General features: G+C 47.0%; 1 protein-coding gene across 1 annotated transcript in view; it reads left to right on the top strand.

The window, feature by feature from the left end:
- Positions 1-6,700: 6,700 nt before the first annotated feature.
- Positions 6,701-14,553, top strand: part of jmjd7 (jumonji domain containing 7) — a 29,634-nt gene continuing 21,781 nt past the window's right edge. The window contains exons 1-4 of the mRNA XM_063052873.1: positions 6,701-6,796; positions 8,992-9,145; positions 10,431-10,684; positions 11,359-11,415. Of these exons, the coding sequence (XP_062908943.1) occupies positions 6,748-6,796; positions 8,992-9,145; positions 10,431-10,684; positions 11,359-11,415 (514 nt within the window). The 5' untranslated portion in view covers positions 6,701-6,747. The remainder of the gene's footprint in view (positions 6,797-8,991; positions 9,146-10,430; positions 10,685-11,358; positions 11,416-14,553) is intronic.

A 14,553-nucleotide genomic window follows, 5' to 3' on the forward strand; every position in this document is an offset into this window, starting at 1 on the left:
CACAGTACATCTGTAGAAATTTGCAAGTGTCTGTGGTGACATACCAAATCTCCTCAAACTCCTAATGAAATATAGCCGCTGTCGGAAACAGTGGGAAAAGCACCATTTAACATAGAAACTTAGAAAACCTACAGCACAATACAGGCCCTTCGACCCACAGAGTTGTGCCAAACATGAAATTACCAGGGTTACCCATAGCCCTCTATTTTTCTAAGCTCCATGTACCTATCCAAAAGTCTCTTAAAAGGCCCTATCGTATCCGCCTCCACCACCGTTGCCAGCAGCCCATTCCACGCACTCACCACTCTCTGCGTAAAAAACTTACCCCTGACAGCTCCTCTGTACCTACTCCCCAGCACCTTAAACCCATGTCCTCTGTGGCAACCACTTCAGCCCTGGGAAAAAGCCTCTGATTATCCACACGATCAATGCCTCTCATCATCTTATACACCTCTATCAGGTCACCTTTCATCCTCCGTCGCTCCAGGAGAAAAGGCCGAGTTCACTCAACCCATTCTCATAAGGCATGCTCCCTAATCCAGGCAACATCCTTGTAAATCTCCTCTGCACCCTTTCTGTGACTTCCACATCCTTCCTGTAGTGAGGCGACCAGAACTGAGCACAGTACTCCAAGTGGGGTCTGACCAGGGTCCTATAAAGCTGCAACATTACCTCTTGGCTCCTAAAGTCAATTCCACGATTGATGAGGGCCAATACACCGTACGCCTTCTTAACCAGTCAATCTGCACAGCTGCTTTAAGTGTCCTATGGATTCGGACCCCAAGATCCCTCTAATTCTCCACACTGCCAAGAGACTTACCATTAATACTATATTCGGCCATCATATTTGACCTACCAAAATGAACCACCTCACACTTACCTGGGTTGAACTCCATCTGCCACTTCTTAACCCAGTTTTGCATCCTATCAATGTCCTGCTGTAACCTCTGACAGCCTCTACACTATCCACAACACCTCCAACCTTTGTGTCATCAGCAAACTTACTAACCCATCCCTCCACTTTCTCATCCAGGTCAGTTATAAAAATCACGAAGAGTAAGGGTCCCAGAACAGATCCCTGAGGCACTCCACTTGTGACCAACCTCCATGCAGAATATGACTCGTCTACAACCACTCTTTGCCTTCTGTGGGCAAGTCAGTTCTGGATCCGCAAAGCAATGTCTCCTTGGATCCCATGCCTCCTTGCTTTCTCAATAAGCCTTGCATGGGGTACCTTATCAAATGCCTTGCTGAAATTCATATACACTATATCTACTGCTCATCCTTCATCAATGTGTTGAGTCACATCCCCTCAAAAAATTCAATCAGGCTCGTGAGGCATGACCTGTCCTTGATAAAACCATGCTGACTATTCCTAATCATATTATACCTCTCCAAATGTTCATAAATCCTGCCCCTCAGGATCTTCTCCATCAACTTACCAACCACTGAGGTAAGAATCACTGGTCTATAATTTCCTGGGCTATCTCTACTCCCTTTCTTGAATAAAGGAACAACATCGGCAAACCTCCAATCCTCTGGAACCTCTCCCGTCCTCATTGATGATGCAAAGATCATCACCAGAGGCTCAGCAATCTCCTCCCTCGCCTCCCACAATAGCCTGGGGTACATCTCATCCAGTCCTGGCGACTTATCCAAATTGATGCTTTCCAAAAGCTCCAGCACATCCTCTTTTTTAATATCTACATGCTCAAGCTTTTCAGTCTGCTGAAAGTCATCACTGCAATCACCAAGACCCCTTTCCATAGTGAATACTGAAGTAAAGTATTCATTAAGTACCTCTGCTATTTCCTCCAGTTCCATACACACTTTCCCACTGTCACATTTGATAGGTCTTATTCTTTCATGTCTTATCCTCTTGCTCTTCACATACTTGTAGAAGGCCTTGGGATTTTCCTTAATTCTGCCCACCAAGGCCTTCTCATGGTCCCTTCTGGCTCTAAAATTTCCTTCTTAAGCTCCTTACTATTAGCCTTATAATCTTCTAGATCTCTAACATTATCTAGCTCTCTGAACCTTTTGTAAGCTTTTCTTTTCTTCTTGACTTGATTTATTACAGCCTTTGTACACCACGGTTCCTGTACCCTACCATAACTTCCCTGTCTCATTGGAACAAACCTATGCAGAACTCCACACAAATATCTCCTGAATATTTGCCACATTTCTTCTGTACCTTTCCCTGAGAACATCTGTTTCCAATTTAAGCCTCCAATTTCTTGCCTGATAGCCTCATAATTCCCCTTACTCCAATTAAATGCTTTTCTAACTTGTCTGTTCCTATCTCTCTCCAATACTGTGGCAAAGGAGATAGAATTGTGATCACTATCTCCAAAATGCTCTCCCACTGAGAGAACTGACACCTGATCAGGTTAATTTCCCAATACCAAATCAAGAACAGCCTCTCCTCTAGTAGGCTTATCTACATATTGTGTCAGGAAACCTTCCTGAACACACCTAAAAACTTCACTCCATCTAAACCCCTTGCTCTAGGGAGATGCCAATCGATATTTGGGAAATTAAAATCTCCCATTACGACAACTCTTATTATTACTCCTTTCCAGAATCTGTCTCCCAATCTGCTCCTTGATGTCCCTGTTACTATTGGATGGTCTATAAAAAAACACCTAGTAGAGTTATTGACCCCTTCCTGTTCCTAACTTCCACCCACAGAGACTCCGTAGACAATCCCTCCAAGGCATCCACCTTTTCTGCAGCCATGACACTATCTCTGACCAGCAGTGCCACACCCCCACCTCTTTTGCCTCCCTCCCTGTCCCTTCTGAAACATCTGAAACCGGGCAGTTGAAGTAACAATTCCCATCCCTGAGCCACCCAAGTCTCTGCAATGGCCACTACATCATAGCTCCAAGTACTGATCCACACTCTAAGCTCATCTGCTTTGTTCACAACACTCCTTGCGTTAAGATAGACAAATCTCAAACCGTCGGTCTGAACACGCCCCTTCTGTATCACCTGCCTATCCTCCCTCTCACACTGTCTACAAGCTTTCTCTATTTGTGAGCAAACCTCCTCTTCCCAGTCTCTTCAGTTCAGTTCTCACCCCCCAACAATTCTAGTTTACTCTCCCCAGTAGCCTTAGCAAACCTCCCCGCCAGGATTTTGGTCCCCTGGGATTCAGGTGCAACCTGTCCTTTTTGTGCATGTCACGGACCCCGTGACGGGGATAAAGAACCAGCAGAGATGGAAAACACTTTGGAGTCTCGTATTGCTATAAACTACTAATATTTATTAGTGACTACGCAATACAGTAATATAAATGTAGATAAATCAAACAGGTTAGCATGATTATATATAAAAGTAAGTGTGGAATATATATGTATGAAAAACCAAGCTTCTTTAAGTCTAGGGGTAAAAAGATACAGTCTTACGATGTTGAGTAAAGTTCAGTTCAGTTCGTGGTATTTAGTTGAGTAGTGATGGAGAGAGAGAGAGTGAGTTGAGTCTTCAGGTGAGCTGTTGCCGTCGATCTTCTCGTTGTCCTCCGAAATCCTTTACAAGTCACTGACTGTGACTTTAACCAGGGGGACCGGTCTTCTGTGGTGGAGCTATCACCTAGGCGAGGGTGGACACATAGACAACTTCCCACCAGTCAACCCCTTCTCCTCAAACTGGAATAGCAATTTGGATCAATCCGCCTGATCGATCCTCCAAAAACCCACTTTCTCTGCGGGCCCAGCAATGCTCATTCAGTGTCCAGATCATGTGTCCTGAGGTCTGTATCATCTGACCTCCCATTTATTTCACCAGGCTGAGCATCACCTGTCATTCAAAGTCCCTCCCTCCTTTGTCTGTAAAGGAGTGCACAAGCAGGCAACAAGTCCTTGGAAGTAACATCAACAACCAGCTGAAAATCATAACATCCAGTGTCCACCGCCTTCGGTCACCATAGCAACCTTCGAGCTGCTTGGTGCTGTCTCTAACTCCAAACTCAGTAAAAATCCAAAGTTACCTCCAATGCCTTAAAGTGACAGTTTAATCGTTAACCTTCGTCTCTCTCTCTCTCTTTTCAAAAGCAGTTGTTCGTCCATCATTGACGTCGATGAGGACCTCGACACCATTATGATGGTGTCGAGACTAGCGCGTGATGTGGATTTAAGTGAGGGAGAGTTGCGCAGCATCAGCCTCACTCTCTCTTCCCAATTCCCATCTGGATCCAGTGGCAAGACAAGAGTCTAGATGGCTGGAGATGGGACTAGGCGCAGTGGATGACCAGGACGTCTTCTGTCTTGTCCTGCTCTGCACGTTCCACAACGCTTGCAGAGACCGCCTTCTTGACCATTGGACCTTCCATTGGTCTCGTCCGCTGAATCCGCCGGAGTCTGTCTTCACATGCTGGGATAGACAACTCCCTATCACACTGAGGGTTTGAGACCCGTCGGCTACCCTCACCTGATTTGGCCGGCTTGTCGAAGCCGTTGCCCGGGGTGTGGCCGCTGTCGCATGCAAACAGCTATGGGGAGCCACAGGTGAGAGCTGAGTGCCAGGTGGGGACCAAAGGTGGACTAACCGCCCTGAAAAGGACGCGACATGTTCCCCCACCAGAGGTGCTACCCCTCCCTGACACCCCACACACAAAAGCAACATATCGGTGGTAAATACCTCTGTCTCTCTCTCCTTTCCAAACAAATCATCAATGATAAATGTCTCTCTCCAAACAGTTAATAGGGGTACTCCTGGATCCCCTCACAGTGCAGGTCACACCTGCCCCAAAAGAGGTCCCAATGATCCAGAAATCTGAATCCCTCCCCCTGCTCTAATCCCTCAGCCACTCATTTATCCTCCACCTCATTCTATTCCTATTCTCGCTGTCGTGTGGCACAGGCAGTAATCCCGAGATTACTACCTTTGTGGTCCTGCTTCTCAACTTCCTTCCTAACTCCCTGTAGTCTGTTTTCAGGACCTCCTCCCTTTTCCTACCTATGTCATTGGTACTAATTGGTACATATTAAAAAAAATGATTTTGCAATAAATAAAATGGAAATGAACGAGAGAGTAAAAGAAAACCTATTTCCAGCATAGAGAGATGCTGGAGAAATGCAGCAGGTTAGGCAGCACCTATGCAGACAGTAACAGTTGACTTTGAGTTGAATACACTCAGCAGAACTGCAAAAAAGTTGGGAGATAAGTATGTTTAAAGTTGCAGAAGGGGTGGATGTTATGGGACAGAGACCAAAAAAGCTAAAGCACTTTGAGCTCGGAATCCCAAGATGGTCTCAAGAGAACATGTCAAGTGAGGGTTAAGAGTTTGTGTTGCTCCAAAAATAATTTATTCATTTCGCAAAGCCCAATCCAAATTGCCATCTCCAATGGGATCCCACCACCAATCACATCTTTCCCTCCCCCCCCCCACATTCTGCTTTCTGCAGGGATCGCTCCCTATGCGACTCCCTTGTCCATTTGTCCCTCCCACTGGTCCCCCTCCTGGCAGTTATCCTTGCAATCAGAATGAGTGCTACACCTGCCCCTACACCTCTTCCCTCACTACCATTCAGGGACCCAAACAGTCCTTCCAGGTGAGGCGACACTTCACTTATGAGTCTGTTAGGGTTATCTACTGTATCCAGTGCTTCCGGTGTGGCGTCCTGTATATCGTTGAGAGCCAATGCAAATTGGAAGACCGCTTCGTCAAGCACCTACCTCCATCTGCCTGAAAAAGCAGGATCACCCAGTTGCCACCCATTTTAATTCCGCTTCCTGGTCCCAATCCCATTCCGATAAGTCTATCCATGGCCTCCTCTACTGCTGTGATGAGGCCACACTCAGGTTGGAGGAACAACACCTTGTAATCCATCTGGGTAGCCTCCAACCTGATGACATGCACTGATTTCTCAAACTTCCGGTAACACCAATCCCCCACCTTCTCCATTCCCCATTCCCAACCTCCTTTTTCCTCTCTCATCTTATCTCCTTGCCTGTCCTTCACCTCCTTCTACTGTTCCTCCCCCTTTTTCTTTCTTCCATGGTCTTCTGTCCTCTCCGAGCAGATTCACCCTTCTCCAGCCCTTTATCTCTTTCACAAAATCAACTTCCCAGCTCTTTACTTCCTCCACCCCCCCTCCTGGTTTTACCTTATGTTTCTCCCTCCCCTCCCCCAACTTCTAACTCTTAACTCAACTTTTTTTCTCCAGTCCTGCCAAAGGGTTTCTGACTGAAACATCGACTGTACTTTTTTTCATGGACACTGCCTGGTCTGTTGAGTTCCTTCGGCATTTTGTGTGCGTCCTTAATAGGGTGATGGTGAGCTGTTGAGCACGGAGCCAGAGTTTGGATCCAGCGATAATATTTACATCCACATCGAGAATATGTCCAACTGGGAGGGAAGCGTGTGGACTGTGCCTCGACCATGAAACAGACCAGCAAAACAGATCTCCTAAAGCAGGGGTCTTCAATCTTTTTTGCACCACGGACCGGTTTAATATTGACAATATTCTTGCGGACCGGCTGACGGGGGTAATGGGGGGGGGGTGTCGTTCAAGTTCAAAAGTCAGTGACAGGGAATGAGGAAAGGTGTGGCTGACTCATATCGTTTCATATCGCCAAATCATATCGTTTCCTCGCGGACCGGTAGAACATGCTTTGCGGCCCGGCGGTTGGGGACCACTGTCCTAAAGAACCGTGTATCTTCCCGGCCGCCAGGTGGCGCAGCGATGCGGGCGGTGCGAGACGTAGCGGTGCTGCGCCACCCGGCCGCCAGGTGGCGCAGCGATGCAGGCGGTGAGAGAGGCAGCGCGGCGGGTTGCGGAGGAGGCGCATGGTAAGGCTGTGCTTGGGGCGGGATTGGAGCCGCTGTTTCCCGGCGCTGAGGCCCTAGGTAGCACCGGGGTGTCCTTACAGCCGCCACCGACCGGACCCGGCCTACACCGCACTGTCTTTACACCCAGCCGGCTGAGCCCGGCCTACTCCGGGCTGTCCTTGCACCCAGCCGGCTGAGTGAGCCCGGCCTACTCCGGGCTGTCCTTACACCCAGCCGGCTGAGGGAGCCCGGCCTACTCCGGGCTGTCCTTACACCCAGCCGGCTGAGGGAGCCCGGCCTACTCAGGGCTGTCCTTGCACCCAGCCGGCTGACCGGCTCGGGATCCGGAGACCAGGGATTTGCTTAACTCGATCCAGGCAGGGTGTTGTGGGAGGCCAGTAAGTACCGGCCGTGGGGACACCCGAACCAACACTGACTGCTAACTCTGGTATAAAGTGCTCAGACCCTGTCTGCATCTTTTAACCTGAAGGGTAACCATTCTGTTCTACCCGCTCCTTCTCTGATACAACACTTCCTTCGGCGGTACCATGGTTGACGGAGTCTCCAGTTGCATTTCACATCCTACCCCCTGCTCACACTCCTCTTCCAACAGAAAAAGTAAACATAGTGTTCCCCTGCACCCACCTTCCAGCCAGCCAGCATCCACATTGGACAGATTATTCTGCGACACCAGAGGGTACCCTCCTCGCCCCCGTTTTCAGCATTTCGAGGGGCCCATTCCCTTCCCACTCATTGTTCTGCCCTTCCGTCTCCTCCGACTAATCGCCGTTTCATGCAGCTGCCGGAGATCCAACACCCATCCATTCAGCTCATTCATTCCCACCATCTAGGGACCAAACGGTGCCCTTTCATTACCCACGTCCACTGAGCACAATGTTATCTTTACATCTGAGAAACCATTTTGCGGAACATCTCCACACAGTATGTTCGATTCTATGCTGCCGTCTTAGTTCCCACTCCCACTCCTACCTACCTGTGGCCTCCCTCATGCCACTGTTACAAAAAAAGACCAACAAGGGGCAACATAGTTTCCCACCTGGGCAGATTGCAGCCTTCTAGACTCATTAACCAATTCAACAACTTCAAATAACTACTTCCTCGTAAGTTTCCTGTGCATTTTTTCCTTACTGGGGCGAGTACAAATGTCTGGGGGGGGGGCGTGAGACGGGTGAAGAGCCTCTGCGGTTCTCTATGGCAAAGGGCTGTGGAGACCTGTTAATTACTTCACATTCAATCTATAACTTGCAGAATATTTGAACAATGGGGGGGGATAAGGGTGTAGGGTGGGGAAAGGGCATTGTGTTAGAAGATCAGCCTTAATCCTATTCAATAATAGAACAGGGAAAAGGAGTTGAAAGGGAGGCTTGTGTGAAAATGTGTCAGCTGACGGGCCTACATGTATGAGCACAGCTCATGTGTAGAGACAAATTTACTTTGAACTTTAATGCAAGAACCAAAACCTGCATTTTGTTGGGAATTGGGAATTACTGAGGCGTCAACACTACAGCTGGGCTGTCCAGTGTGGAGGCGGGTGAGGGGTGAGATGATCAATTCTGCTGTTCTGGTATTCCGACTGGACGTGGCAACTACTGGCTGTTGGTGAGGGAGCATTGTAAGGCTTTTGCTTTATTGAGGACTTTAACATCAAGTGTGCTGCATAATAGAACACTGAATATTGTACCTGGTCTTGTCCTGAAGCCGACTCTGACAGGCTTCTAAGAAGCAGCCTTGGTATGGAAAGGTGAATGCGTGCGCATATGTTATTTTTATTCTATGTAATAGAAGATTATTTGATAAAGTGGTGGGACTATGAAACCTGCAACATGATACAGATGAAATTAAGGGCAGGCTTGAAGCATATGAATAGAAGGAAGTTACAGAGGTTTCTGGGATTGTTATAAATCTGTAATAGGTGGTTCTGTGCAATGGCTGCACTGTTTTCCTCTGGGTATCTGACAGTGTCTTTAGAAGAGCAAGGCAGAAGGTACCTAGTAGTCACAGAGTTTCTCCCTACAGCGTGAATAACTTTTAGAAGCTCCCCAACTTCACTACTTCGACTCAAACACTTCAGTGTGATTCTGTAGGGTCAGCTCCAAAGTGATAGAACTTCTCTTTTTCCGTGAGCTTTGCTTAACATTGTCACTTGCCTATCGGTTCTTGACTTTGTGAATGCAGTGTTTCTGCTTTGTTCCCAGAACTGTACTTGAACAATTCGATACCTTACTTGGAGCAGCCTCCTACCCCATTGGAATTCTGGCGAAGTTGGCTGTGTCCCAACAAACCCTTCATCGTGCAAAATGGCATCAGTCACTGGCCAGCCGTCTCCAAATGGACATTCTCCTACCTCAGGTACGATACCTACACTCTTTAGAGCCAGAGGATCACGCAGCTCCTTTACCCACTATCGTTACCCAGTGTTTATTCAAATCTATATCTAAACTTAATTAGCTTTTTCAGCGTTTACTATCCAATAATGGACCATTGTTACACAGTCACATTTTTCTTCCTCCAGATGTGTTGTGGGGCAACTGAGGATAGGATTGAAGATCCTCTCCGACTTTAGCCAAGGAAAATAGCTCTGTTTAAGTTCCTTTAAATTAGTTTTTTGTTATTTTCTTTTCTCTCTGATTTAAGAGTTTAAAATTATCTCCCTTTAAGTTCCTCTTCCTTTGTTTTACAATTCCTCTGTGACCTTGCTGCCAGTTTACTTCCATTATCTCCTCCAGTCCCACAGCATTCAGAAATCTCTGCTTCTGCAATCTGAAGCTCTAGTGGCCCCTGATCTTCCTTGTTGCCCGGTAGGTGGCCATTCCTAAGCTCTAACCCAGGAATTTCCTATATTGCCCTTCTACCTCTTTCTCACAGTGCTCTTTCAAACCACACCACTTTGACTAAGCTCAGTAAGAAACTTTGGCAGGTTACACTCCAGTGTTTCCATCCAGGGGGTCAGTGTGGACATGGTGGAGGATTACAAATACCTGCAGATATGAATTGACAATAAACTGGACTGGTCAAAGAACACTGAGGCTGTCTACAAGAAGGGTCAGAGCCGTCTCTATTTCCTGAGGAGGCTGAGGTCCTTTAACATCTGCTGGGCGATGCTAAGGATGTTCTACGAGTCTGTGGTGGCCAGTGCTATCATGTTTGCTGTTGTGTTCTGGGGCAGCAGGCTGAGGGTAGCAGACACCAACAGAATCAACAATCTCATTTGTAAGGCCAGTGATATTGTGGGGATGGAACTGGACTCTCTGACGGTGGTGTCTGAAAAGAGGATGCTGTCTAAGTTGCATGCCATCTTGGACAATCTCTCCCATCCACTACATAATGTACTGGTTGGGCTCAGGAGTACATTCAGCCAGAGACTCATTCCACCGAGATGCAACACAGAGCGTCATAGGAAGTCATTCCTGTCTGTGGCCATCAAACTTTACAACTCTTCCCTCGGAGGGTCAGACACCCTGAGCCAATAGGCTGGTCCTGGACTTATTTCCTGGCATAATTTACATATTACTATTTAATTATTTATGGTGCAACTGTAACGAAAATCAATTTCCCCCAGGATGTCTATGACTATGAAATGCTTTGGGAGGCTTTACGCTGTGTCAGGGCTAACACTGAATTGTTTAACTTGCAGAGAAAGGGCTGGAGAGCAGAGAGTGAGTGTGGCAGTGACTCCCAATGGTTACGCTGATGCCGTGTACCAGGACCGATTCGTCATGCCTGAGGAACGGCAGATGCTGTTCAGAGAATTCCTGGACATTGTTGAGAGGAAGCAGGCAGCTGATGGAGTGTTCTACATACAGAAGCAGTGCTCAAATCTGACCGAGGAATTCCCTGAGCTCCTGAAGGATGTAGAATCACACATCCCGTGGATGACTGAGGCACTGGGTATGACATTGCACTCTTGTTGGTCACGGAATCAATGACAATACATAGGCATCATTACAGAAAAGTCGTACTCAATTTCCCTTCTCCCCCTCCATCCAACCACCACACACAGAAGTTATGACCTGTCACAAAGATGGTCACTACTAGAAGAGATTGCTGATATAAGGTAGATTTACTGTGGTCAGACAGGTAACTTTTTCCTGGATAAGGCTCAGAGTATGCTCCAGGCAAACTTAAAAGCTGGAGACTGCGAATAACTTTGGAAAACCCGGAGGTAGCTTGCTTCTTGGAGGCTCTTTTCTCTTTATCAACCGCTGGACTGGATTATAGAGATGTTCAAGTCCTGCAGCACCAGCAACTCACATCAGTTCCTCCAGACCCCTCAAAATTAGAGGGTTCTCCCTTTAGAGATTCCCACACACCAGCTGACTCTGACTGCCCATTCGGTGGTTCTGGTTAGTTTTACTTACCTAGTTAGCCGGTTGCCCTCAGGCCACTGTCCAGAACATCTATGCAAAGGATCCTATTAAAATGGGTCCTTTGCTCTTCCATGAACCTTACCCACTGGGCTGAAAATCTCATTGCCCAACATACCGTCTGGCCAGTAGGGTGATGACTGCGAGGTTTTGTTCATTTTATTGTAGGATTCATCTGCATTTTCTGTTTTCTTTAAGGAAAGAGCCCTGATGCAGTAAATTTCTGGCTGGGGGAATCAGCTGCAGTGACCTCATGTAAGTAACCAGAGCTAGTGTATGAGGTGGGTGCAGGATGAGGGAGGAGAGACAGCAGTGTGCTGGAAATCCAAGATAACACAGAGTATTTCATAAATATTTCAGATCAGGCAAGAGATCCAGATTTAATGTGTTGGATAGATGGTCTTGCATCAGCATTGTTAAGTGTAGAGAATGGGGGGAAAAGAAAGAAAGGACTAAAAGGAAACTTCAAGATCCTTCCCTCTAAGTCAACCATATAAAATAATGGAATTAAATTTATAAGGTTAAAGTACTTGCAAGACTGAGAGGCAGGATTGGTGATAGAGGCAATTGAAGGGGAAAATTGAAGTGAACATTGCAAATCAGAGACTAAAAATGCCCAAATGTTCATTATCCAAATTGCTGGAGCACTGGGAAGCTGTAGTGGATCTAGATGGAGAATGAGATGCCATTCCTTCAGTTCATATTGACCTTTGTTGGAAGAGACCTAGAGGCACAGCACAGAGGGGTCAGAGTAGAGATGAGAGGGACACGCTAAAATTAGAGTCAACTTTATTGTCGTCTGCACAATTACATTTGTGCACGTGTGCAATGGAAAACTTGCAGCAGCACAGCATCACTTCAGCTAAGCAGTGTTCACAAGAAAAACATAAACATAGATTATATACAACTTTTTACGAGAAAGAACAGAATTATATCCAAAAAATGTCCATTTTAGTGCAAAGTGATCGAAGTGGACATTGGTAAACTATTGTGATCAGAGTTTTGCCAGTTTACTCAAGAACCACGTTACTGAAGGAAAGTAGTTGTCCTTGAACCTACTGGTGTGGGACTTGTGTCCTATACCTCCTGCCGGATGATAGCTTGAGAAGATGGCATGGCGTGGCCTGGATGGTGGGGATCTTCAATGATGGATGTTGCCTTCTTGATACAGTGCCTCCTGTAGATACTACCAGTGGTGGGGAGGGATATGCCTGTGATGTTTTAGACTGAGTCCACTACACTGCAGGTTCTTATGTTCTCCGAGCATTTCAATTGTCCCTCCAGGCCATTCCCCAACCGGTTGTCCAATGACAGGGAACTGACAGACTGCTGATGGGTTCGGGACGTAATGTCTGCAGAAGCCTGAGATGGATAGTAAGTGTGTGTGATAAATTATTCAGATACAGTGCTCTTTAGTTCCAGAGCCAAGAGTTGTAGTTGAGCTGCTTGCTAATTTTAAATCCAGAAATGATGTATTTTGTTAAACCAAAATGTTAAAGACATTCCTAACAAAGTCAGGCAGGTGCAATTAGTTCAAAGGTCAACCTCATGGCAGAATTGGGTTTAGGGGCTGAAGGGTATTCCCTTCTTCACACTGACCCCACTGTGGATCCCGATAGATCAGGGTAAACCACACATCAGGTGCAGTGCCTCCGTGTGTGTATCTGTGTGATCTGCTGTAGCCTCCTGATACAGCTTGGTGCGATGGGATGTCGAAGGCTTTGTCTGTGGATTGTAGTTTTGCAATAGTTATGAGGTTGGTCGCATAGCCTTATGAATATTTCTTCTACTGAGGGTGAACACAGGTTTCAGGGAAGATCAGAATTGAGACTCTGGTTCCTGCAGAGACTCACTTTCTTGGAACCTGATATGTTCTTGCCTCAGTGGAGATGGGTGCGTGTTGTTTCCTGACCTGTGTTGATGGCATATAGACTCAGTCAGCAGTGGTGTTACTTTGATTCACAAAGGTGCGGCACACTACCCTATGCATCTAAACCAGCAGACAGAAAACTGTACGACGCTTGCTCACGCCTGCTGAGGGATGGAGGAATGGAGCAGGTCAGGCAGCATCTGGGAGGAAATGGATAGACACAGCCTGACTGGCTGAGTCCCTCGAGCACAGAGGTTCCCAACCTCTTTTATGCCATGGACCGAGGGGTGGGACCCCCTGCTCTAGCAGCTTGCTTTTGACTCGGGGTCCCAGCACCTGCAGTCTATGATGTCTCCTGACAGATGGGGCTAGGGTCATATGCCTGTGTTTGGGGCAGGAGGGAGCTGACTGGTGATGAGTTAGTATTAGAGGTACAATCTGTAGCTTGGAGCTGGGGGGGGCGGCGCGGGGATGAGGAATACTGGGTGACAATGTGAGGAAGTTCAATTAAAGAAGTAATCAGTAATGTGTAGTTCTCGGGGAAGGTTACTGGCCAACTGAGGGAGCTTGATAATCTTCATGAATCAGTAACACAGTGTACTGGACACAATTGACAGTGTGAGGGAGGTAACTCACATCAGTTAAGTGTAGTTATTAATCAGGGTAGACTTGACAGGATTGCTGAGAGACGTTCTGGGGAGCTGGAGTAATTGGTTTAAGTACAGTAACTAACACAGTGCTGGAATGGGAGTGGGAGTTAGGTAGTAACAGTATGATTCTGTGGTGGCCAGTGCTATCATGTTTGCTGTTGTGTGCTGGGGCAGCAGGCTGAGGGTAGCAGACACCAACAGAATCAACAAACTCATTCGTAAGGCCAGTGATGTTATGGGGATGGAACTGGACTCTCTCACGGTGGTGTCTGAAAAGAGGATGCTGTCCAAGTTGCATGCCATCTTGGTCAATGTCTCCCATCCATTGCATAATGTACTGGTTGGGCACAGGAGTACATTCAGCCAGAGACTCATTCCACCAAGATGCAACACGGAGCGTCATAGGAAGTCATTCCTGCCTGTGGCCATCAAACTTTACAACTCCTCCCTTGGAGGGTCAGAAACCCTGAGCCAATAGGCTGGTCCTGGACTTATTTCCTGGCATAATTTACATATTAGTATTTAACTGTTTATGGTTTTATTGCTATTTATTATTTATGGTGCAACTGTAACGAAAACCAATTTCCCCCGGGATCAATAAAGTATGACTATGATTATGACACAGAAATAGACCATTCAACCCATTTTATCATACCAGTAACACACACAAAAGTTGCTGGTGAACGCAGCAGGCCAGGCAGTATCTCTAGGAAGAGGTGCAGTCGACGTTTCAGGCCAAGACCCTTCGTCAGGACTAACTGAAGGAAGAGTGACTCTTCCTCGAGATGCTGCCTGGCCTGCTGCGTTCACCAGCAACTTTTATGTGTGTTGCTTGAATTTCCAGCATCTGCTGAATTCCTGTTGTTTATCATA

Source organism: Mobula hypostoma, chromosome 1, assembly GCF_963921235.1.
Source record: "Mobula hypostoma chromosome 1, sMobHyp1.1, whole genome shotgun sequence".
Taxonomy (NCBI): Eukaryota; Metazoa; Chordata; class Chondrichthyes; order Myliobatiformes; family Myliobatidae; genus Mobula; species Mobula hypostoma.